Source organism: Drosophila bipectinata, chromosome 2L, assembly GCF_030179905.1.
Source record: "Drosophila bipectinata strain 14024-0381.07 chromosome 2L, DbipHiC1v2, whole genome shotgun sequence".
NCBI classification, from domain to species: domain Eukaryota; kingdom Metazoa; phylum Arthropoda; class Insecta; order Diptera; family Drosophilidae; genus Drosophila; species Drosophila bipectinata.
In genome coordinates this window covers 3,115,581-3,136,043 of record NC_091736.1, presented here as the reverse complement: position 1 = coordinate 3,136,043, position 20,463 = coordinate 3,115,581, and the positions used below count along the sequence as shown (strand labels likewise).

General features: G+C 46.3%; 8 protein-coding genes across 10 annotated transcripts; 4 read left to right on the top strand and 4 right to left on the bottom strand.

Annotated features, from left to right (window-relative positions):
* Positions 1-145: 145 nt before the first annotated feature.
* On the bottom strand, positions 146-3,325 carry Sec61alpha (SEC61 translocon subunit alpha). The gene is made up of 4 exons (XM_017240350.3): positions 3,155-3,325; positions 2,893-2,960; positions 941-2,032; positions 146-871 (listed from the first exon to the last, which is right to left on the bottom strand). Exons 1-4 carry the CDS (start codon positions 3,159-3,161, stop codon positions 608-610), a joined length of 1,431 nt encoding a protein of 476 aa, XP_017095839.1. The 5' UTR covers positions 3,162-3,325; the 3' UTR covers positions 146-607.
* Positions 3,326-3,881: 556 nt separating this feature from the next.
* Positions 3,882-9,452, top strand: Daxx (Daxx-like protein). Its single transcript, XM_017240128.3, has 4 exons — positions 3,882-4,200; positions 4,653-8,172; positions 8,235-8,415; positions 8,503-9,452. The coding sequence occupies exons 1-4, from the start codon at positions 4,150-4,152 to the stop codon at positions 9,197-9,199; spliced, it is 4,449 nt and encodes a 1,482-aa protein (XP_017095617.3). The 5' UTR covers positions 3,882-4,149; the 3' UTR covers positions 9,200-9,452.
* Positions 9,453-9,648: 196 nt separating this feature from the next.
* KFase (kynurenine formamidase) lies at positions 9,649-11,080 on the bottom strand. Of its 2 annotated transcripts, XM_017240134.3 has the most exons (3): positions 10,927-11,080; positions 10,728-10,856; positions 9,649-10,442 (listed from the first exon to the last, which is right to left on the bottom strand). In XM_017240134.3, the coding sequence occupies exons 2-3, from the start codon at positions 10,852-10,854 to the stop codon at positions 9,670-9,672; spliced, it is 900 nt and encodes a 299-aa protein (XP_017095623.2). In that variant the 5' UTR covers positions 10,855-10,856; positions 10,927-11,080; the 3' UTR covers positions 9,649-9,669. The 2 variants fall into 2 exon arrangements, with proteins under 2 accessions (XP_017095623.2, XP_017095624.2); XM_017240135.3 differs by having other exon boundaries at positions 10,728-11,074.
* Positions 11,081-11,090: 10 nt separating this feature from the next.
* On the top strand, positions 11,091-12,248 carry epsilonCOP (coatomer subunit epsilon). The gene has a single exon (XM_017240133.3). The coding sequence runs from the start codon at positions 11,246-11,248 to the stop codon at positions 12,164-12,166; it is 921 nt and encodes a 306-aa protein (XP_017095622.2). The 5' UTR covers positions 11,091-11,245; the 3' UTR covers positions 12,167-12,248.
* On the bottom strand, positions 12,191-12,896 carry Phf5a (PHD finger protein 5a). Its single transcript, XM_017240136.3, has 4 exons — positions 12,741-12,896; positions 12,477-12,667; positions 12,336-12,421; positions 12,191-12,276 (listed from the first exon to the last, which is right to left on the bottom strand). The coding sequence occupies exons 1-4, from the start codon at positions 12,790-12,792 to the stop codon at positions 12,270-12,272; spliced, it is 336 nt and encodes a 111-aa protein (XP_017095625.3). The 5' UTR covers positions 12,793-12,896; the 3' UTR covers positions 12,191-12,269.
* Positions 12,897-13,108: 212 nt separating this feature from the next.
* Positions 13,109-18,768, top strand: LOC108124454 (coiled-coil domain-containing protein 102A). Of its 2 annotated transcripts, XM_017240129.3 has the most exons (9): positions 13,109-13,415; positions 13,477-13,547; positions 13,609-13,648; positions 13,729-14,249; positions 14,308-14,511; positions 14,567-14,903; positions 16,885-17,051; positions 17,186-17,816; positions 17,939-18,768. In XM_017240129.3, exons 1-9 carry the CDS (start codon positions 13,263-13,265, stop codon positions 17,945-17,947), a joined length of 2,133 nt encoding a protein of 710 aa, XP_017095618.2. In that variant the 5' UTR covers positions 13,109-13,262; the 3' UTR covers positions 17,948-18,768. The 2 variants fall into 2 exon arrangements, with proteins under 2 accessions (XP_017095618.2, XP_017095619.2); XM_017240130.3 differs by lacking the exon at positions 17,186-17,816 and having other exon boundaries at positions 13,111-13,415.
* On the bottom strand, positions 15,032-16,467 carry LOC108124455 (glutaryl-CoA dehydrogenase, mitochondrial). Its single transcript, XM_017240131.3, has one exon. The coding sequence runs from the start codon at positions 16,385-16,387 to the stop codon at positions 15,128-15,130; it is 1,260 nt and encodes a 419-aa protein (XP_017095620.1). The 5' UTR covers positions 16,388-16,467; the 3' UTR covers positions 15,032-15,127.
* Positions 18,769-18,775: 7 nt separating the features above from the next.
* Positions 18,776-20,105, top strand: LOC108124456 (carbohydrate sulfotransferase 1). Its single transcript, XM_070277250.1, has 3 exons — positions 18,776-19,462; positions 19,514-19,690; positions 19,745-20,105. Exons 1-3 carry the CDS (start codon positions 18,879-18,881, stop codon positions 20,067-20,069), a joined length of 1,086 nt encoding a protein of 361 aa, XP_070133351.1. The 5' UTR covers positions 18,776-18,878; the 3' UTR covers positions 20,070-20,105.
* Positions 20,106-20,463: the final 358 nt, after the last annotated feature.

The window sequence follows — 20,463 nt, the reverse complement described above, 5'->3', positions numbered from 1 at the left end:
TGGCAACTGTCATTTCATTTTCAAGAGGCGCCAAATTCAAATCGTTGTTTGGCCAAAGAGTAAACTTTATCTCTATTTCGAAAATACACAATTTTATGACTCTAACAAACCATTAACCCAAACAACCCAAAATAAAAATCATAAATTCATTTAAAAAAGTTATCTAATTACGTTTTATTATGACAATTTGTCTGCATGTTTGATGTACATCTTTCAATTTCAAGTATCTCCGTGTCGCGTGGTGTCTTTAAAATATAATTCAATTGATTTAATATAAAACAAATAATTGCATTGAAATTCAATGAATTCGAAGAAATATTGAACTTAAGCAATGTAGTCTCACACTTTGAATAAAACTAAAACTATTCAAAATAAAGTGTCTCTCGTGCCCATTGTTTGTTGATTTTGGGATGAAGTTTAGCAGCCAAACGCCGCAAAACGCGCGTATTTGTAGTGTTTGGACAGAGGACGTGGAAATAAAAACAGTTCACGAATTTTAATTATTTTTTGTTTGTTTTTTTTTTGTTTTAATGGGAGCGAGCATGTGAGAAGAATGATGAATTAATTAATTATTGTTGATTGCATCGCAGGTGACTTGCATTACTGCTTAGAACAGCAGCGTGCCCATACCACCCATCTCGGACTGCTCCTTGACGAAAATCTCAAAGTACTGGTAGATGATGGTCACCGCCAGCAGAATACCTGTGCCGGAACCGATGGCTCCCAGGAAATCGGCCATCACCGACAGAGCGCCGATGCAGAGACCGCCAAAGGCAGCCGCCGTTGGGATGTAGCGGTTCAGCTCGTGGATCATCGAGTTTTCGCGGTGGCCACGCATCACCATGTGCTGTTCCTTCAGTTGCTTGGCAACCTGCAGAAAAATAAGTTTACATATTAGTCCTATTATTCAAAAGATTCATATATATCTCTTGAAACTTACATCCTTAGCTGAGCTGCCAGACACATCAATCCAGGTCTTGGAGAAGAAAGCACAGGAGCCCAACATGAAGACGATGTAGAGCAGGGCATGGATGGGGTCGGTGAGAATGTGTCCAACACTCTCAGGTGGCGACAGGTAGTAGCAGAGACCACCGATGGGGTAAGAGCGAGCAGGGCCGCCACCGCCAACATCGGCCCACACTCCGAGGAGGTTGATGAAGAAGTTGCCCTGGAATTTGACGGCCAGCATCTGGGAGATGACGTACAAGTTGGAAACGAGAGCAGACTGCAGAATGATGGGAATGTTGGAGGTGTAGAATAGCTTGATGGGGTAGCTGCTGTACTGGCCACGGTAACGGGCGCTCTTGATGGGTAGATCCACGCGGAAACCTTGGAAGTATATGACAACAGCGAAGACCAGGACGGTAGCCAGCAGGTTCATCAGGTTGGGCAGGTTCTGGCGGTAGAAAGCCTCGCGCAGGGCGCGCACCTTGTCGTTGCGTGTGGCCATCAGGTGGAAAAGAGCGATCACAGCTCCCTCGAACTCAGTTCCGCGTCCAGTGGTGACGGTGGTCGGGCTGAATGCCTTCCACACGATTGTCTCACAGATGTTGGTGGCGATGAAGAGGGAAATACCGGATCCCAGACCATAACCCTTCTGCAGCAGCTCGTCGAGCAACAGCACAATCAGACCGGCGGCGAACAGCTGGATGATGATCAGCAGACAGACACCGGCTCCAATCTCGGACGGATCGCCATACATGCCAGTCATCACATAAACGATGGCCTGGCCAATGGTGATGACCATGCCGAACAGCTTCTGGGCGCCGTTGAACAGGGCACGATCCTTGGGAGTGTCACCAACCTCAATGATCTTGGCTCCAGCCAACAGCTGCATGATCAGACCCGAGGTGACGATGGGCGAGATACCCAGCTCCATGAGGGTACCACGGTTAGAGGCCAGGATCACACGGATCCAGTAGAAGGGATCGGCGGAGTCTGAGCTCATGATACCGAAGAGCGGGATCTGGCAGCAGACCAAGAAGATGAACAAAGTGATGGCAGTCCATAGCACTTTCTCCCTGAATTGGATCTGTAAATGGTTGAAGAACATTGAAGAATTGATGAATGAGTCATGGGAATTACATTCTTTAGTGTCTTTGTAACTTTCTTTTATAAACCTATTTGCTTAGATTCAAGCCTCTCTTTACCCTTGAATATTAGCTTGGCAAACACAACCGCCGCTATGTTGACCCACATGTTCACTTCCCTAGCATGTGTGGACGTGTTGGAATTATTTAAACAAAATCAAGTTGCTGGCTTCGGTTTAATCGTCATCATCTTCGGCAAAAACAAAATAACGACGCTGACGTCGACCGAGCCGAAGTTTGACGTTTCCACGTATGTAGCTCGCTTGTCAGAGAGGCTCAGTGTGAGTGAGTCAGTGTGTGCGTGTGTGTGTGAAATAGGAGTATGGCAACAAGTAGTGATAAGAAAAGTAGTAGAAGCACTCAGGTGGAAAAAGAGCGATTTATGAATGAAAATTACTGTTAAACTTTAAAATATTTAACCGAGTTTCTGTTTCTAACTCTTTAATTTCTTAAAAATTATATATTTTAGATATAATTTATTTTCTTTTGTAAAAAAAGGGAAAATTTATAAAAATCATTAGCCCTTCTCATTTCATGGCTAGTTTCTCTCATTCGAGCACTGATTTGTTGTTGGATTTCTTGTTAAAAGAAGGGAGAGCAAACTGTTTGCGTGGCGCATCCAATTTTTGACAAGTGAAAGCAACCCCGTGCGCTGGCAACACTGAACACTGAGGGGGAGGGGTAATAGGGAGACGAAAACAGAAAAACGCCGCAAATTAACAAACAAATGGAACTTTTTTTCAGAAACACGTTACTGGACTTTACTTAATACTTATTATTCAGTTATGATGTTAATACACACCTTGCGCTCGGGCTTTGCAATTTCCGGCAGTATACTGCAGAAGGGTTTGATGACTTCCAGGAATTTGACTGCAAAAAGTGAATGAAAAGGCAGGAATTAGATTCATCCATTGCTAGCCAGGATCCAGCTTTCAGGGCACTATTATAGGCACACGGCGGAATCGAATTTTTTGTATACGTAAGCAAAGGCGACGGGCGGCCCAAGGCGGCACTCGTCTTTGCTGCACTTTCCCGATATTAGTTATAGCCCGCAGTCTACTTACTTCCCATCTTGGTGGATCTGTGTTGACGTGGGAGCCGAGGAGTCCCTTGATTAATGTACTTTCGTAGAACAACTAGAAAGTTTCACTCGAGAGCGCAGCGACGCAACCAACCACCGCTTCAAAATTCAAAAATTCGAATGAGTATGAAGTCTTGAGTGGGGGCGAAAAGGTGCGACGTCGACGTGTCCAAATGTCAAAAACGAGGGCTGTCGAAAGTATATGTCAAACTATCGATAACAAAAATATCGTCACTATCAGTAAAAAAAACTCACAGATAAGAAAATAGTATTTTCTGAAATAAGTCGACATTAATACATTTTTTAAAGCTAATATTATTATTTAACATCTTGCTTGCAAGATCTGCGGCTTGGATTCTATTATAATAAGATTCAGGAATATGATATATCTTTAAAATTGACTTAATACTTTACCTAGAACTTTTACCCCACTACAAATTTTTCTTTGACTTCCATCTCTGAGAATAGAAATACATGTCAACCATCAATCTTTCGCAATATAAAGCAAATTTAAAAGTTTTATATTCAAAGTACCACGACCGCGCCATATTACAACTTATTAATAGTGTGCCCAACTACTCAGTAGGGGCGCAATACCAAAAGGTTGCAAAATACTGGCTTAAACTATCGGTATTGCATTCTAGAACATTTACTCCACTAAAGGTCCATCTTTGGCTCCCATCTCTGACGATACTTTCTCCATATGAGCCCCGGGTGGCAACGCTAACCAGGGTAGAGCTCTCAAAAACAAATGAAAAGCAACAATACTAACGCAAGTTAGTTTTTATAATCGGACGAAATATATATGGGTTGTCATATAATAGTGAGAGCTTCGTGCGTCGCGTCGTGCCTCACACATATGAGTGAAAAACTAGCTGGCAACAACGGGAACGAGTCCAAATGTCAAAAAAAATCAAATTATCCAAGGTGCTGCGAGTAAAGTGAACAAATTGCGTGCGAATCGTTTTCGGTCGGACAATGTCTGCGTCGGTGATTTGCGTTGACTCGAGCTCGGACTCCGAGGAAGAGGTAATTCCCAGAGTTGGCTAGTGTGTGTAAAAAAGTACAGTCGGAATTCAAATAGGCTCGCTGCCTGGCTGGGCTTGTGTGTGTCTGTGTGCTGTTATTAAGAGTGGAATTTATTTCTTTTCGCGCTGCTTTTTTTTTTTGTTGAGAGCGGACTGCATGTAAACCCACCCACACAAATGCAAATGGGGTGTGAAGCTGCCAGACCGCTTCAAAATCAAACTTCTCTCCTGGCGGGCGTTTGCGGTTTTGTTTGTTGATATTTTGATTCAAATTTAAAATGCAAACGAGCCAACAGGTCGTCTTTCTCATTAATATGTTTTATTTAATAATTCAAATAATAATATTATTAATTAACCTTTAACTGGTGGGGTAAATGAATTTCAAAATAAACCTCTCTTTTTACCTAAAAACCTTGAGCATAAATTTAAAATAATTTGTATTTATTGTTACAGTCCCCACCTGGAGGAAAACGTCGTCGACTGACGGATCCAAAGCAACAGGGGACCCCATCTGGAGGTTCGGGAATGCCCACGAAACTGGTAAACATTCTCAAAGCCTCGCTAGGACCCGCGGGATCTCCAGGAACAGGACCTGCACGAGGTTCTGCAATCCTAGCAGATCCTCTCCGGTCGATGCACATACCCAGTGGGATTACAGTCACCAAGCACCAGAAAAATAACATGACCGCCAATGGCAGTCTCACAATATCTCTGGCCGAAAACAACAATAACAACACAAACAGCTGCAACAACAACGTGATGGGGAAGCCAATGAAGATGGTTGCCGCCCAGAACGTAGCGTGGTCGGTCAGCAGCAAGGCGCCCAGTTCGAATGCCGTGATAACAAGCGTGCCCAGCAATCAGGTCAAGATAACTCCAAGTCAACAGATCCGGGTTACGCCAACCGGCAAGGTGGTGTATGCCAATGCCAGCACCGGAGCATTCCCGAAACAGATGCCTGCAAAAATCATAGCACCGGTTGGGATAGGTCAGCAACAGCAGCAGCAGCAGCAGCAGCCGACACAAAAGCCATCACTTAAAATAAGTGTAACAAAACCAAAGACGCAAATAAAGCCAGAAGTACAGCAGCAGCCACAGAAGCAGCTTCTCGGGCAACTGCTTCAGCAACCACCAAAGCCATTCGTTGGAGCACCCCAGCAGAAAGTGTCCATCAGTCAGCTGCAGCCCACGCAGAAGGTTATGGTTGGACAATTCGCCCAGCAGCACCTCCAGGCACAGCAGCAAAAGATGCTAGGCGGAAAACTCCAGCAGCTACAGCCGCAAAAAATACTTCCGGGGCAAGTCCAACAGCCACAGCAGCCGAAACTACAGGCGGGACAAATCCAACCGATACGGAAAATAACAGAAGTCCAGGCGCCAATAACGCCCCTGAAGCAAAAGCAAAAATCACAAAAGTCACCTATTGTACAACTGCAACAGCAGCCAAAACAGCCGCAGCCCCAGAAAGTATCCATAGGACAAGCACCACAGCAACAAAGAGTCTCGTTGGGACAGATTCCTCACCAGCAGCAGCCACAGCAGCCGCAGCTGACGCAGCATACGAGAGTATCCCTTGGTCCAGTTGCCCAACAGCAGCCTAATCCATTCCTGGATCCAATCCAGCAACAGTCTTTAGCGCATTTACAAAGCCAGCAGATGCGAGCCTCCATTGGACAGCTTCAGATGCAACAAATGCAGCAAAAAGCCAACCAGCAGAGCCCACAGGCAGCGATAGTACAACAGCAGCCGAAGCAGCAGCCACCAAAAGGAAACCAAGGTCCGCAGCAACAGAAGGGCTTGGCGGTGGGGCAGCTGCTGCCGCAGAAGAACCTGAAAGTACATCAGCAAAATAAGACTGTGATAGGTCCACAGAGCACTGGGCAGCCGCAGCCGCAGCCGGTTCCGAGAACAGTAAACCCGTCCATAAACCAAATAACTCACAAATCGATGACGATACAAAAGCTACCCACGTTGCAGAAGACTCCCGCAGTGGCCAAGGTTCCCCCAAAGCAATTGGTTCCACCACAGATGCAGCAGCCTTTACAGGCTAGTCCCCTGCAGAAGCAGTTACCATTGGGTGCTAGTTCCTTGCAGAAGCAGTTGCCACAGCCCCCTAGTCCATTACAAAAGACCGTCAATCCATTGCAGAATCAGTTGCCACAGCCTGCCCATGTTGTGCACAAGCCACCAGCACAGCCCGCTAATCTTTCCAAGAAGCAAACCCCAAAGGCGGCTAATCCTTTGCAGAAGCAATCGCCACAACCCGCTCATCCTGCCCAAATGCAGATAACGCCCATGGCCATTCCAACGCCTCCGCCACCGCAGAAGAGCAGTGGGTCAATAGTCAGGCCGCCCACGGTGGCCAAGATCTCGCCAGTGTCGCCCACCAACCGACCCAGCTATCCTTTCCAGCCGCAGATGCCTGGAGCAGTTAATCCTTTGCTGAGTCCCTTAATGAGTGCGGCACGTACCTTGCCTTTTCGCAGCACGTCTCACAATGCCGCCCCAACGCCCCTGACGGCAGCCCAGCTCCAAGGGTTTACGGTAGCGAGTGCCACGCCCCCGCAGCGCCTGCTGGCGACACCACCTCACTGTGCAGCAGCCCTCAATGAGCCGCTGCTTCTGAATCTGCCGCCAACGACCAGCATAACACCGCAGCTGACGCCCACAACGACTCCACCGCCGGCAGCGATTCCCGCATCCGTACAGCAACTCCACCTGGCCAAGGCGGCTGCGTTCAAGCTGAACTCCCTGCCGGGAGCTAGCATATCTTCGGTACCGATACCGAAGCCTCCGGCGAAACGCGTTCAGCCGATTACAGTTCTCAAGAAATCTGACGAGGAGTGGCGGCGGCATCTTCTCGAACAGCAGGTGCAGCAAAAGCAAAAGGAACCACCCGAGGCCACCCCAACCATTGTTCTGGTAGAGTCTCCGCCCACCACACCGCCCACAGAGAAGCTGGAAGTCCAGAGCAATGGGACTTCTTCAGCAAATGACCATCAGAACCTCCAGCCTACTGCGCCGAAAGATAAGAGTCGAAAACTCAAGTCACCAGACGTCACGGAAGTTGTGGACTTGGTTGATCAGCCGGAGACACCTCCACGAAAGAAGAGAAAGCTGGAAAAGCCAACGGAAAAGTCACCTCCAGCCAGGGCTCCATTTAATCCCGTGTATGCGGCATTCCTCAAGCTTTGTCGCGAGGTGGACAAGAGCAGTGATATGGAGCGTCTTGTACAGGGAAACCTCACCAAGTACTACTACAGTGTGAACGAGAGCTTCCTCCAATCCCGCGGTTTCCGAAAGCTACTCGAGGTTGCTTCGCATCGAATCAGGAACGAGTCGGACCTGGTGTATGTCCACATAAAGAACGTGGTGGATGAGATGAAGGCTAGACGGCTGCCGAAGGTCAAGGAAAGAAAGCCATCTAGAGAATCGTCGTCAAAGACAGCCGCTTCTGCTTCTTCAAAGGAAACCACGACACCATCTCGGAGTGACCACAAAAAAAGAGAGAACCATGTGGCTGAGAAAGAGACGGCGCAGGAGCAGCCAAAGGAGAAGGCGGACGAACCCGAGCCCATTTCTCCCACAGGTGATCTAAGGCGCGACGAGCGTATTCGGAAACTGAACCGCACCCTGTACACAATTACGAAGCGGATCAAGATGCTGGAGGAGGCGGATGTTGATTTTAACGACGAGGACTCTAGCTATCTGCAGGTGGAGCGTTTCAAGAAACGCGCCTGCCAAATTTATGAAAAAATCTGTGATTTAACCGGCGAAAGCAAGAGCGCCCATCGCCACCTGAAGCAACCTATCGTTTTTAAGGACACACCCTATGAAGAATTTAATCGTACGTTGTCAGCTTTTGTCAATCGGATGAAAGAGTTTCCCGACTACCACGACGTCCTCCAATTGCTGGAGCATTGCAACAAGGAAAAGGAGCTGGGTCTAGCCAAGTTCGAGATGAAACGAATAGGTAATGGCTTGAAACTTTCAACTGGTGATCTCTATTCTTATTTAAATCCTATTTTCTTCCAGCTTATGATGCTTTCAATAAAGTGGGACAACTCCTGCAATCGCGGCGCAAAACCGATCTCTATGAGACTGTTACTCATTTCACTTCGAACGACAAGGATCCGGCTGCCAGTGATCCGGAGCTGTTGGCCAAGCTGAAGGAAAACAGCAAGAAACAGAAAAAAATAAGTGATGTCCTAGAAAAGTGAGCATAATACGAGGATGTGATCTCTGTTTTTGTTCTTTTTTCTTGAAAAACACCTCTAAAATACATATATATCTTATCTTATAGGTACGCCCGAGAGCAAGACTTGAATGCCGAGGAGAGACAAGAGGCACGGCAGAAGGAGAAGCAACTGAAGCAAAAGATTGCCGAGGAGGCGGCCGCCAAGTTGGCTGCCATGGCAGAGGAAGACGATAAGCCATGTACCAGTGCCCAGGCAGCGGCTAAAGCGGCTGCCGCCGCCGCCTTGCTAAAGGAATCCGAGGCTGTTATCCTTAAGGATGAGAAACCTGGCGAGTCCAATCCAAAAGAAGACGAGGACGGAGACGATTCTGAAGAGGAGTCCGAATCGGAAGATGAAGATGTGGACGAGTTCGTAGACAACTTCAAAGTCAATGGCGAAGTCAGTGATGCAGAGTCTGAAGCGGAAGCGGATGTGGATGCTGAGGATGCGGATGCGGATGAAGATATAGCAGATGCAGAGGAAGGAGATGAGGGGGATGTTCCAGAAGAGGGTGAGGTTGCAGCTCCAGATGCAACAGACGATGTGGCAAAAGTAGCCTCAAAGGATAGTGCAGATGTGATAGACATAACGAGAAGTGAGACTGACGCCAAGGACGACCAATCCCTGCCCAACGGAAAGCTTAAGATCATGTCTGTCACCAGTCTGAACGCCAGCATTGTCCACGAACCGAGCCCAACATCCAAAATAAGTGCAAAGCCTGCCATCGACGCGGAGATCGTTATATCGGACGAGGAGTTGTAAACAGAGAGACGCATCTGCCGGCCGGCCTGCAACCCTAGTTGAGTATTTTATTTATTTGGTTCTTGTACCTTCCTAATTATTTCATTTTTTTCAAAATTGTTTATTCGTTGATTTATTTGGCAAACTTTTTCGTTGTTCTTGACAACACCAAGAATAAATCGTACAAAAGCATAACCAATTTATTATATTTGTAACTTTACCATCCTACCATATACCATTATATTGTATAAAGATTGTTGTGATGAGGACAAAACGATGATTTATTTTGTAAATTTTGTTTTCCTGTATTTAGTTAAAGATTAGTTTATAAAAATTTAAAAGGATTTTCTTTACTATTACGAAAAGTCCGTGCCCTTGGGTACTCGGTATTAATTAGAAATTGTATATATGGAATACTACTAAACTAAGTTAATTTTATAAGAAAAATCAACAAAAAAAAAACCAAGAAATAACTGAAAATATTTAATAGTTTATTTATCTTCGATGCTGCGTAAGAACTGGGAGATTCGGGACTTGTCATCAAAGGTTTCTTCGATGATATCAAAGTGATCGTAATCCTTGAATATCTTAAAATTGGTCGTGAATCCTTGGCTTTTAAGAACATCGGCGAACCGGCGACTTTGCTCTATGAAGGTGATACTGTCGTGCTCCGCCACAATCACATGCATTGTGGTATTCATCCAATTTTCTATTTCGTGGTATTCCCAAAGAATCGGAGAAAGAGCCTCCGCTTGGACAGCGCCGATGCCTAAAATATTCTTAGGATTCACCGCCTCCAAGTTCCAAAGCTCCCGCAGGTCATAGACCCCGCACATGAAGATAAGCGACGTAACCATCCGGGCTCGAGAGAGAGTAACGATGCCCGGGGATTTAAGGATCTCAGCCAATAAATGGGCTCCAGCTGAGTGTCCAGCAAAGCTAATTCCCTTTGACTGGCACTGTTCCGCGTAGTCAAAGACCCAACCGAGAAAGTCTCTGAATTCCTCCATTAGTTGTCCAAGGGTAACGTCTGGACACAAGTTGTAGTCCATCACCGCCACACGATATCCGCGACGAACATAAGGACCGACCATAGAACAGGAGTTGCTCTTGTCCAGCATTTGCCAGTAGCCGCCGTGAATGAAGACAAAGAGTGGAGCATCGTTGCTGTTTTTCAGGGAGTAGAAGACATCTACCACCTGCCTATCCGGACCATAGCGGCGATGATCCACCTGAATCCCCTGATTCGCCAGAGCCTCTTCATCTGAAATATGATTAAATATGAAATATAAGATTTAAAATTAATGAAATATTAGAAGAACATGATAACATGGTTATTTTTTGGTTGTTTTTTAAAGAGTCAGAAGGTTAACATTAAAGATGGCCTTGGTTGCCCCCATAGATAGGGGTCTGACCGTAAGCTTGGGCTTGAGCAAGAATACAGCAAAAAATCGTATTGGAAAGTAGAACAGTATAATTAATACTATTAATTTAATAGTAAACTAAACATTACTACACTGAGCTTAATGTCATAAATAAAATATCTTACGCTGCTGTGTTATCCTTATAAAATTGTCCAGCACGGCCACATTCGGCTCCCGCTCGTCCTGGAATCGGAGGGTATTATGACTTGGAAAGTATTCCTTGCTGAGGTCTTCACTTTCCGGATTATACATTGCTGATAAGGACCCAAAGCCGGATTTAAATTTAGGAAATAATTTTAAATTTAGAAAAGAAAGATGCCTTACCAAACCGATAGAATAGATACTAATTGTACAGCAATTAATCTCAATTGAAATTTAATATCTAAGCTTTATAATATTTGTAACAAGTCAAACCGGATTAGACCTCCAAGATCGCTATAGTAAGATCGAGCTTTTATTTTTAAAACATATTGTATTAAGAAAAAAAATATTATTGACTTTTCCAACACTGAATGTGGGGGCGAGTAGGCCAGGGTGGTTTTTTGTTGATTGTGTAGTACGGTCTCACTTTGACAACTTGGAAAGCCAACTCACCCAACAGAAATCCGTGTTTTGATTATTTGAAGCCGAAAAAACTTACAAAATGAGCCGTCAGCAAAACGAAGAGGACACCAACTCGGCGCTGTTCGATGCCCGCAATGAATACTACATCGGAAACTATATGGGTTCCATCAACTTTGTGCTCCCAGATCAGAGCACCGCTGGACCGGAGCTGCTGTCGTACATGTACCTTTCCTACCTGGCCATCGACTCTGGCCGCATTGTGGCCTCTGACATCAAGGAGAACAACACCACGCCCCTGCAGGCTCTCCGACTAGTCCATGAGGCGATCGAGCAGCCATCGAGGACAGAGGAGCTGCTGGAGAAGCTCACCGACAAGGTGGCTGGAGATGAGGACGAGACAAACATCTGGCACATTGCCACTGCCATCGTTTACTGCCGGGACGGACAGTTCGAGAACGCCCTGAAGATCCTGCACGGCTCAACCAATTTGGAGTCCATGGCGCTGTCCGTGCAGTGTCTGCTTCGTCTCCAGCGAGTGGATCTGGCCAAGCAGCTGGTTACTAAAATGCAGGAAATCAGCGACGACGCCACTCTGACGCAGCTAGCCCAGGGGTGGGTGGCCCTCGCTCAAGGTACCGAGCAGATGCAGGATGCTTTCCACATCTACCAAGAGTTCTGCGAGAAGTTCAAGCCCACTCCGGCCCTGCTTAACGGACAGGCTGTGGTTCATTTGGGTCTGGAGCGCTACGAGGAAGCCGACTCAGTGCTGCGCGAGTCTCTGCTGAAAAAACACAACGACTACGACACTCTCATCAACCTTATGGTCCTGGCCCATCTTACAGGCAAGCCATCTGAGGCCATCACTAGGAATCTTGAACAGCTGCGACAGTTTTATCCGAAGAGCGACTTTGTCACCGACCTGGACAAAAAGTCGGCAGAGTTTGACCGTCTGTGCCTGCAATACGACCTCGTAGGCGAGGATAAGCTGTTGGCCATTTAGGTATAAATGAAAATTCCAAATATATATTATCAAAATCTTCTATCTTTATGTATTAAATTACAATAAAAATGCTTTAGCAATATATGAGGTAGTGGATAGAACATCAGTAGCTGAAATGGAAATGAAAACCATTACTTGGTGCTCCTTAAATCAGTTAATTGTAACTTACTTCTGTTTGAAGCCATATTTCTTGCGTTCGTAGAACAAGTCAGTCTTGGAGCATCCCAGGTTCACGATCTTGGGACAGCCGTCACGCTACAAAGAAACTATTAATATAAAGGTCTCCTTAAAAGGACTATTTGTTACATACATCCTTCTCTTGTATGGTGCAGGATTTGCAGTAGTAGGCATCGGACACACCGGGTCCTCCGCAGATGACGCACCTTCCCTGATAGGATCCATAGTTACATTCGTCGCAGATTCGCACCAGGGTACAAGGACGTACATAGGAGTCGCAGATCACGCATTTTCCATCGTCCTTTTCGCAAAGGCGTCCAATGGCTGTCCCATGTGGGTGGTTAAGGCAAAACATTACAATTCAACCTGTTTTGGGTCTTTTTATGTAAAAACTTACCCACGCCGGGCTGTTTACGGCAGAAAATCAAATCAGGATGATGCTTAGCCATATTTTTATTGTATTTAGTTAGTAATTTTTAAGAAAACAAAATTTACAGAAAAAACTGCGGCTTTTCTAGTGATACCGTTTGTGGCAGTGCAACTATTAGGGTTGTCAAGCGCACCGAATAGATACAAGGGATATTCTGTATTTAGGGTTTCAGTAGTTCTGAAGCGGTTTTAATTCCAATTTTTACAAAACAGATTGGTTAAGTAAAAATTTAGTTAATTTCCATTTCTGATAGGTTCATCTTAATACATTTTTAACTGAAATAACTTATGCAGGTGCATTTTGTACCTGCAAGTCTGTGTTAGCTAACGCCCATATTAGTCAGGCCAGTATTGGAAACCGCGTCACAGCGACCAGTATACCTAAAAACAAAAAACAAAAGAAAAACAATCTCGAAGAATGCAACAAATCAGCTAGGAGAATTGCATCTGAGCAAGGACAGTAACTAGAAGTTATAAGAACTCTACAGAAATGTCGCAGGCTGCATCTACGACTCAGAGTGCGGCAGCTGCACCGGTGGGGGGCAACAGAAGGCCCCTTCCCAACGATGTTGTGGGCGGCGTGGGCGTCATGGGGACCACCATGTCAGCTCGATACGGAGAGACGGAGTGGGAGGCCCGAGAGGTTTGTGATAACATATTTTATTTTCACGATATGTTTCTTCTATGAAATTTCTTTCTTACAGTCCCAAAGACAGAGGGAGCTTCATGAAGCCCGAGCCAGGGCGGCTCAAATGGAAAAGACCATGAAGTGGTGGTAAGTGACTGCTCCGACTCTTTTCATAGCTCTCCACCTTTAAATAATACTTTGCTTTTAGGTCCGACTGCACTGCCAACTGGCGGGAGAAGTGGAGTAAGGTAATTATGGAAGTCCGGTTGCCATGGCTGTGAAGTTGGTTCAATATGTCCGGTGTCCAATAACAAACAACTTTTTCCAGGTGCGTAACGAGCGAAACAAAGCCAGGGAAGAGTCCAAGCAGCTGAGTATTAAGCTGGACGTCGCTATGAAAGATGCACATTCCCTCAAGCGCGAGAAGAACGATCTCGAGCTGCAGATCACGCAGCTCAAGAAGGAAATGGAGAAGGTGCACTCGCTAATGATGAAGCATGCCGGTCAGTTCCATCGCGCCGACACCAGTGAAGATGCAGAGGCCAACGGCCGGGATGCCAACTGTTCCCCGGACATCTCGTCGGATGGACTGAAGAACGTAAACAGCGAGGATGGCCTGGTGATGAAATTGCCCGGTGAAGCCAAGGATCAGGACATCGAGGAGTTTGCATTGAAGGGGGCCATGCCCAAGCATCTTACAGAGTTGGATGAAGCAGCTGCTGCAGAGGAAAAGCGCTTGATTCAGCAGCTTTCCAAAGATGACTTTGACGAGGACTACTTGACGCAGAAGATATCTATGCTGCAGTTGCGTTTGGATGAGGCGCAGAAAACACTTCAGGCGGAGAGAGAGTAAGTGGTAGCCTCTATTACTCTATTGGTTGGTTAACATTTTGTTTACTTTTCTTAGCGAGAAACTGGAACTCCACAAGAGCATTGAGAAGCTCACCCTTGAGATCCAGGATGTGCGTGGGCGGCAGGAAGAGATGCGTTCTGCAAAGCAAGAGGCAGTAAGGGAACTTCTAACCTTGCAGGAGCAACATCGCGCCGAGATGCGTATCGTTAACAACTCTCTTCAAGAGGAGATAGCCGCAAGGGAGAACCTAGAGCGACGGTGAGTTGTACAAACTCTAGCTTTATGATTAAAACTAAATGACTTGCTTATCCAGACTCACGGAACTCCGCACTGAGCTGGAGCATCTGCAGGCGGAGAATGCATCCGAGTGGGGCAAGCGGGAGCGACTGGAATCGGAGAAACTTGCCATGGAGCGCGATAACAAGAAGCTGCGTGCTGAACTGAGGGACTACCAGGAACGATCTGATCGCAAGTGCCGCCCCATGCAGGCGAACGACGTGGAGCTACGGGCACTCCAGCAGGAGCTCTCGGAGCGCAACAAGGAAATCAGCGAAGTAAAGATGTCGCACGCCAAGCTAAAAAAGCTGCTGGCAGAGACAAACACCGAGCTGGGCCATGCCGTTCGTCGGGCGGAGCAGTACGAGGCGGAGGTAAGTAGATTCACACCCAAAAATGTATTATCGGATGATTTAGGGAGCAGATTAGGCGTATCAGCTTATCGGAGGAGGGAAACTGACGATTATGTCGAGATGATAAGCCATCGTTCTCACAAAAATAATTTGATTTAGTTAATTTTTATTCAGATCGACACATAACACTCGACATAACACACTTTTAAATGCAGTATTTTAGGAATCTCCCTTCCATATCGGAATCAATTGGCAAAGGCTGCCAGTCCTGTGATGGCACGGCCCAGGATTAGAGCATGGATGTCGTGGGTTCCCTCGTAGGTAATCACCGATTCCAGGTTCATCACATGCCTGATCACATGGTACTCGTCGCTGATGCCATTGCCGCCCAGCATGTCCCTCATCTGGCGGGCAATGTCCAGGGACTTTCCAGTGTTGTTTCGCTTCAGCATCGAGATCATCTCGGGCGTATGCAGTTTTTGGTCCTTGAGACGACCCACATGCAGGCAGGCTTGCAGACCCAAAGCGATTTCTGTGGTGGCATCGGCCAGCTTCTTCTGGATCAGTTGGTTGGCAGCCAGTGGACGTCCAAACTGCTTGCGATCCAGGGTGTATTGGCGGGCGATTTCCAAGCAAGCCTCGGCGGCACCCAAGGCGCCCCATGCGATTCCATAACGAGCATTGTTTAGGCAGTTAAAGGGTCCACTGAAACCCAGGGCATTGGGCAGCAGCTGCTCCTCCGGCACGCGGACATCGTCCATCAGGATCATACCGGTGGGTGAAGCGCGCAGCGAGAACTTTCCCTCGATCTTGGGCGTGTCTAGGCCCTGACCGGAGATCTTGCGGTCTACCAGAAAACCGCGAACCTTGCCGTCTTCACACTTGGCCCAGACGACAATCACATCGGCGATGGGAGCACTGGTGATCCAGGTCTTGGATCCGTTCAGGATGTACGTCTTGGTTTTGCTGTCGTACTTGGCACGCGTCTCCATGCCGGCAGGATCGCTGCCATGATTGGGTTCGGTCAGACCAAAAGCACCAATCAGCTTGCCCTGCGCCATGCTGGGCAGATAGCGCTGCTTCTGCTCCTCGGAACCATAGTCGTAAATCGCGCCCATGGCCAAGGAACTCTGAACACTCACGGCCGATCGGTAGGCGGAGTCCACACGCTCCACCTCGCGGGTGAGCAGACCGTAGGCCACACTGGACACTCCAGCACAGCCATAGCCTTGCAGGGTGCATCCGAGTACTCCCAGGCTGCCGATCTCCTCCATGATCTTTTTGTCGAACTGCTCCAGGCGATTGGCCAGCTTGACGCGCGGCAACAGTTCCGACTGGCAGTATCCGCGGAAGGCATCTCTTATGGCCACCTCCTCCTCGGTCAGCTGGCTCTCCAGATTCAGGGGATCCTGCCAGTTGAATTTGGCCGCTGCCGCCTTCGAGCTCGTGCTGGCCAGGCGGCGGGCACAAGGACGCAGCTTACTGATTACACTTTGCGCAATCATTACTCCAATTTGTTGTTTTCCTCTCGGTTGGAAATAATCAGCAGGTTCCCTAAAGAACAGCTGCTTGTTCTTCGCTCGTGAGTTGGTTCGAGAATGAAAAAAGCTCCAATCGCGAGCTCCCCAAGTTCCTACTCTCTCTCTCTCTGCGCCCATCACTGGAAAGCTCTGAGCTTTAACGGTCTCAGCGTTAGTGTCTCTCTCCCGATCGGCGCTCTTATCTCCCTCTCTTTTTGTTTACCCCCCAATTTTTGTTTTTGTAGAATCTTAATCTATGGGTAATCTAAATTTTTCGCATTATCGCCTATATAGTATTCCTCACTTGACGATAGAAACCAAGAGTGAAGTAAAGGAAATTTTTCCTATAGCTTGGCGGGGGTCGCTGGCTTATCACTTGGATAGGAATACTGAAAACACGCCTCTTGTTTTGTTTGGAGATTAGGATGAATACCATAACTTAATAATATATATAATAAAACACAAACTCTTAAATATTTAAGGTCAAACGACTTCGTCAAAGGGTAGAGGAACTCAAACGAGAACTGGCTGGTGCCGAGGATGAACTGGACTCGGCCGTGAACCAGGTGCGACGTCTGCAGCGCTCCAATGACGAGCTGGTGGGCCAGACCGAGGGCTTGCAGGTCCAGATACAGCATCTCCAGAACAGGTATGAAGCGTGACTCCTCCATTAAACTCTCTATAGTTAAGATCTCTGACTAATTCTTAAACCCACTAACTTTTCTCTGGTGCTGGACTGGCTAACATCCTAACACACACACACTTTTAACCCACCTAACTTAGACGTGCCCCGAGCCCACAGATGAGGGGACTGGGCGGGGTGCAGTTAAGGAACAAGATCGCTGTGGAGCTCCCCAACGACTGCTTGCCGAATATCAACGATCTGCGACAGATCTTTGATGACTCGCAGGCAGGATTAAGGAGCTCCCACAACGGCAGCGATGCTGCTGTTCATCATGCCGCCTCCGTGAAGAGATCCAGTCACACGGAAAGAACTCTTCTCCAGCAGCAGCAGAGCAGTGCAGCTGCATCGGCAGCGGCGGCAGCTGCAGCAGCAGCTTTTTTTGATGCCAAGCCCACACACCTGGAGGAGAACATCTTCGAGTCGAAGTCGAGGAACCTGGAGTTCGAGCGGGCCAAACAGAAATTCGATAATCCGCATGGCCAGCACCATCATCACCAGAGGCAGCGGTCGGGGAATGGCCGGTATGGCAGTGCAGGAAGTGGAGCTAGTCGGGCTAATCTCGCCCTGCCTCTGAAGGGCATGAACAATGGGGGTACCTCCACCTCGTCCTCCACCAAAGACGAGCTCAACCGACAGCTCTACGAGGCTCATGAGAAGGAGCAATCGGCTGGGGTAGGATATGCCAGGAATAGTATTAATCTAGACGGTCTTAAGGTATCTGATGATGAGGTGAGACTTGTGGAGTCAATAATTTGTGGTTTATTATTTCTAATTATTTTCTTATTAAATTCTTATACCATATATTTTTATGTAAAAAACTTAAATTTAATGAATATTTTTTAATCTTTCAGACTCCGTAGCTATGGCTCGACAAGTTTACTTCTGGACGATGAGACCGAGGGAAACAGCGATTGAAACAAATCGAATACATTCGACAGAGAGTTAATGGTATTACTTAGTATTAATTTTAAAAAATGCATAAGTACTTTTAAGTTGATAGATCATTAGCCCCCTTAAGGATATATCAACTGGTTCCTTAGTTTTTTCTTATATAAGTGAAAACATTCGTAAACATATTTTTATGTACTTTTGAAATTCTAAACTAGTGACATAGGTTTTGTAATATTTTTAAACTAATTCCCATCATCGAATTATTAATCTGATAATCTTCAATAATATTCCATATATCGCTTTCGCTGGCCATATCTACATATATGAGCTTAACTCGCAGATAATACGGTTGTAAGGAGTCAGTATCCTTGACAAACCTCCATCTAAATCGGAAACCCTTGCCTTGACAAAAAACCATCAACAGACTTATTAAAAGATATACCGAAATATATACGTATTGGAAGCATAATGCAGGTTCGATTTTTACAAAATACATAATTAGTGCCAGAAGTCTATAGAAATTTGATGAGATTTAAAACAAAAGTCACTATGCTGCTGATCGAATAACGAGTTCATTTTCCAAAAATCTGTTTTTTTATGGTCTAGTCTTCTTTAGGGTTTTGTTTTTCAAGAATTTCAGCAGCATTAGGGACGGCCTATACTTATATGCAAAATTTACTTATCAATAGCAATATTAGTATTTTAGTTCTTAAATATTTACAATTAACCATTCATGACAAATACAAATGGTATGCCAATAAAGTTAGCATGTTACAAAATATATTAAATATTACAAGTATGTCTTGCCTCACTTGCTACTCAACCCTTGCATTAGATCTGTAAAAAAATAAAAATTTCGAGTGTTTCGGTTTGGGAATTCAAATTTTCAAAAAATCAAGCATGGTGCAAGTCTCACGGACCACCAAATTCACGGGCATCTGTATCGGTGTCTATGTTGCCTACGCCGTGTTCATATTCTTTCTGATGCCCCTCCTGATGCCCGATCCGGTGGCCCTGCAACGCTCCATTGTGGCCTACAAGACCCGCCACCTGGGCGATCTCAGTAACTACACCATGGAGACGGGTGGGCAGCCCATTCGCTCCATGCTGGTAACCTTTCGGGGATCGGGAGCTCTAACGCTGCTGGACAACTTGGCCAACCAGCCCGGATGCTACCAGCATTATGCTCCTTTAATTGGCTACCGGGGTCGCTACCATGTCGAAAGCCAGCCCGCTCATGTCCTGAAGGAACTGGATGCCCTCTTCAACTGCAACTACAACAGTTCCCTGAAAATGATTCGCTGGGGCAAGCGGTCACCGATCTTCCGGCGCTTCTACGGTGCCCAATCGAAGCTCTGCATGACCTACAGCCACGATAGCTGCTGGGATCCGGAGAATTTGGCGGCCATCTGTAGACTCCATCCCTTTATGAACATGGCTGTGTACAACATGAAGCTAAAGTACTTGGCCTTGTTGCTCGATCGGTAAGGATCCTTAGAATTTGTGGCTGAAAAAATAACATTTATCCCTTCTAGTCTGAATCTTCGCATCCTCTTACTTGTCCGTGATCCCCGGGGCACAATGTATTCTCGGAAGAATCGGAATTGGTGTGAAGGCTTGAAGGATTGCGAGGCGACTAGCCTCTGCGAGGATATGGTCAGCGATTTTAAAACTGCACAGATTCTCCGAGAGCAGTACCGGGATAGGTTTAGGTAAGAGACCTATGAATAATACACATTATTGGGGTTTAAATACGTTACCCACAGCACCATACGGTATGAGGACCTGGCGAATCATCCCGCTGAGGGCATTAAGCAGGTATTCGAGTTCTACGGCATACCGCTACAGCGTCCCAGTGGGAGGAATCGTGGAATCCATCCTCGCAGCTGGATAAGTCATGATGGTTATGAAGTCGACATCGCCTATGGCACAAACAATCCCAACGAGTGGATGAGGAAAATGCAATACAAGGACATCAAGGATATCCAGAAGGTCTGCGGCGAAGCTATGGACATGTGGGGATATCGCCAAGTGGAGGACTTTGATACCTTTTCACCCAAAACCTTTGAACCGATGCTGGGCAAGGCTTGATCACTGTTTTAACCTAAAAAGCTTGATTTATATTTATCATGTAGTTATCTTTTTCGAGTTTGGGATTGCAGGAGGTTATCTGATTAATTGAGTAGTTATAATTAAATGCCTTTGTGTTCAAAATTATTAAATTGGAAGCAAAAAAAAAAACATTGACTAAATTGCTATATTTATTTTAGCTTAAAAATAATTTAAATCTTTTAATTTCTAGCAAATATTAAGATATTAAATCGTTAATTTCAAGCTCATGTCCTTTTTTCGGTTGTAAGTATTTGGCAGCCCTGGTACGCGTTAAGCAGAGACACAAACCCCATTAAATGGCATTCCCAGCTTGAAAATGGCTGCCCTGGTGAAAACTTAGCCACCTGGCAACACCATAGACCCCACCATCTGT

Excerpts from the sequence above, each read along its gene's own strand:
- LOC108124456 (XM_070277250.1), top strand. The coding sequence starts at position 18,879 with ATGGTGCAAGTCTCACGGACCACCAAATTCACGGGCATCTGTATCGGT. Across the intron at positions 19,463-19,513 it reads TTGGCCTTGTTGCTCGATCG|TCTGAATCTTCGCATCCTCT; the intron begins GTAAGGATCCTT and ends TATCCCTTCTAG. Across the intron at positions 19,691-19,744 it reads CAGTACCGGGATAGGTTTAG|CACCATACGGTATGAGGACC; the intron begins GTAAGAGACCTA and ends CGTTACCCACAG.
- LOC108124455 (XM_017240131.3), bottom strand. The coding sequence starts at position 16,387 with ATGATTGCGCAAAGTGTAATCAGTAAGCTGCGTCCTTGTGCCCGCCGC.
- epsilonCOP (XM_017240133.3), top strand. The coding sequence starts at position 11,246 with ATGAGCCGTCAGCAAAACGAAGAGGACACCAACTCGGCGCTGTTCGAT.
- Phf5a (XM_017240136.3), bottom strand. The coding sequence starts at position 12,792 with ATGGCTAAGCATCATCCTGATTTGATTTTCTGCCGTAAACAGCCCGGC. Across the intron at positions 12,668-12,740 it reads CCGTAAACAGCCCGGCGTGG|CCATTGGACGCCTTTGCGAA; the intron begins GTAAGTTTTTAC and ends CACATGGGACAG. Across the intron at positions 12,422-12,476 it reads GCACCATACAAGAGAAGGAT|CGTGACGGCTGTCCCAAGAT; the intron begins GTATGTAACAAA and ends GTTTCTTTGTAG.
- KFase (XM_017240134.3), bottom strand. The coding sequence starts at position 10,854 with ATGTATAATCCGGAAAGTGAAGACCTCAGCAAGGAATACTTTCCAAGT. Across the intron at positions 10,443-10,727 it reads TATAAGGATAACACAGCAGC|ATGAAGAGGCTCTGGCGAAT; the intron begins GTAAGATATTTT and ends ATCATATTTCAG.
- Sec61alpha (XM_017240350.3), bottom strand. Across the intron at positions 2,033-2,892 it reads TTGCAAAGCCCGAGCGCAAG|ATCCAATTCAGGGAGAAAGT; the intron begins GTGTGTATTAAC and ends AACCATTTACAG. Across the intron at positions 872-940 it reads CTGGCAGCTCAGCTAAGGAT|GTTGCCAAGCAACTGAAGGA; the intron begins GTAAGTTTCAAG and ends ATTTTTCTGCAG.
- LOC108124454 (XM_017240129.3), top strand. The coding sequence starts at position 13,263 with ATGTCGCAGGCTGCATCTACGACTCAGAGTGCGGCAGCTGCACCGGTG. Across the intron at positions 13,548-13,608 it reads GAAAAGACCATGAAGTGGTG|GTCCGACTGCACTGCCAACT; the intron begins GTAAGTGACTGC and ends CTTTGCTTTTAG. Across the intron at positions 13,649-13,728 it reads GGCGGGAGAAGTGGAGTAAG|GTGCGTAACGAGCGAAACAA; the intron begins GTAATTATGGAA and ends AACTTTTTCCAG.
- Daxx (XM_017240128.3), top strand. The coding sequence starts at position 4,150 with ATGTCTGCGTCGGTGATTTGCGTTGACTCGAGCTCGGACTCCGAGGAA. Across the intron at positions 8,173-8,234 it reads GTTCGAGATGAAACGAATAG|CTTATGATGCTTTCAATAAA; the intron begins GTAATGGCTTGA and ends ATTTTCTTCCAG. Across the intron at positions 8,416-8,502 it reads ATAAGTGATGTCCTAGAAAA|GTACGCCCGAGAGCAAGACT; the intron begins GTGAGCATAATA and ends CTTATCTTATAG.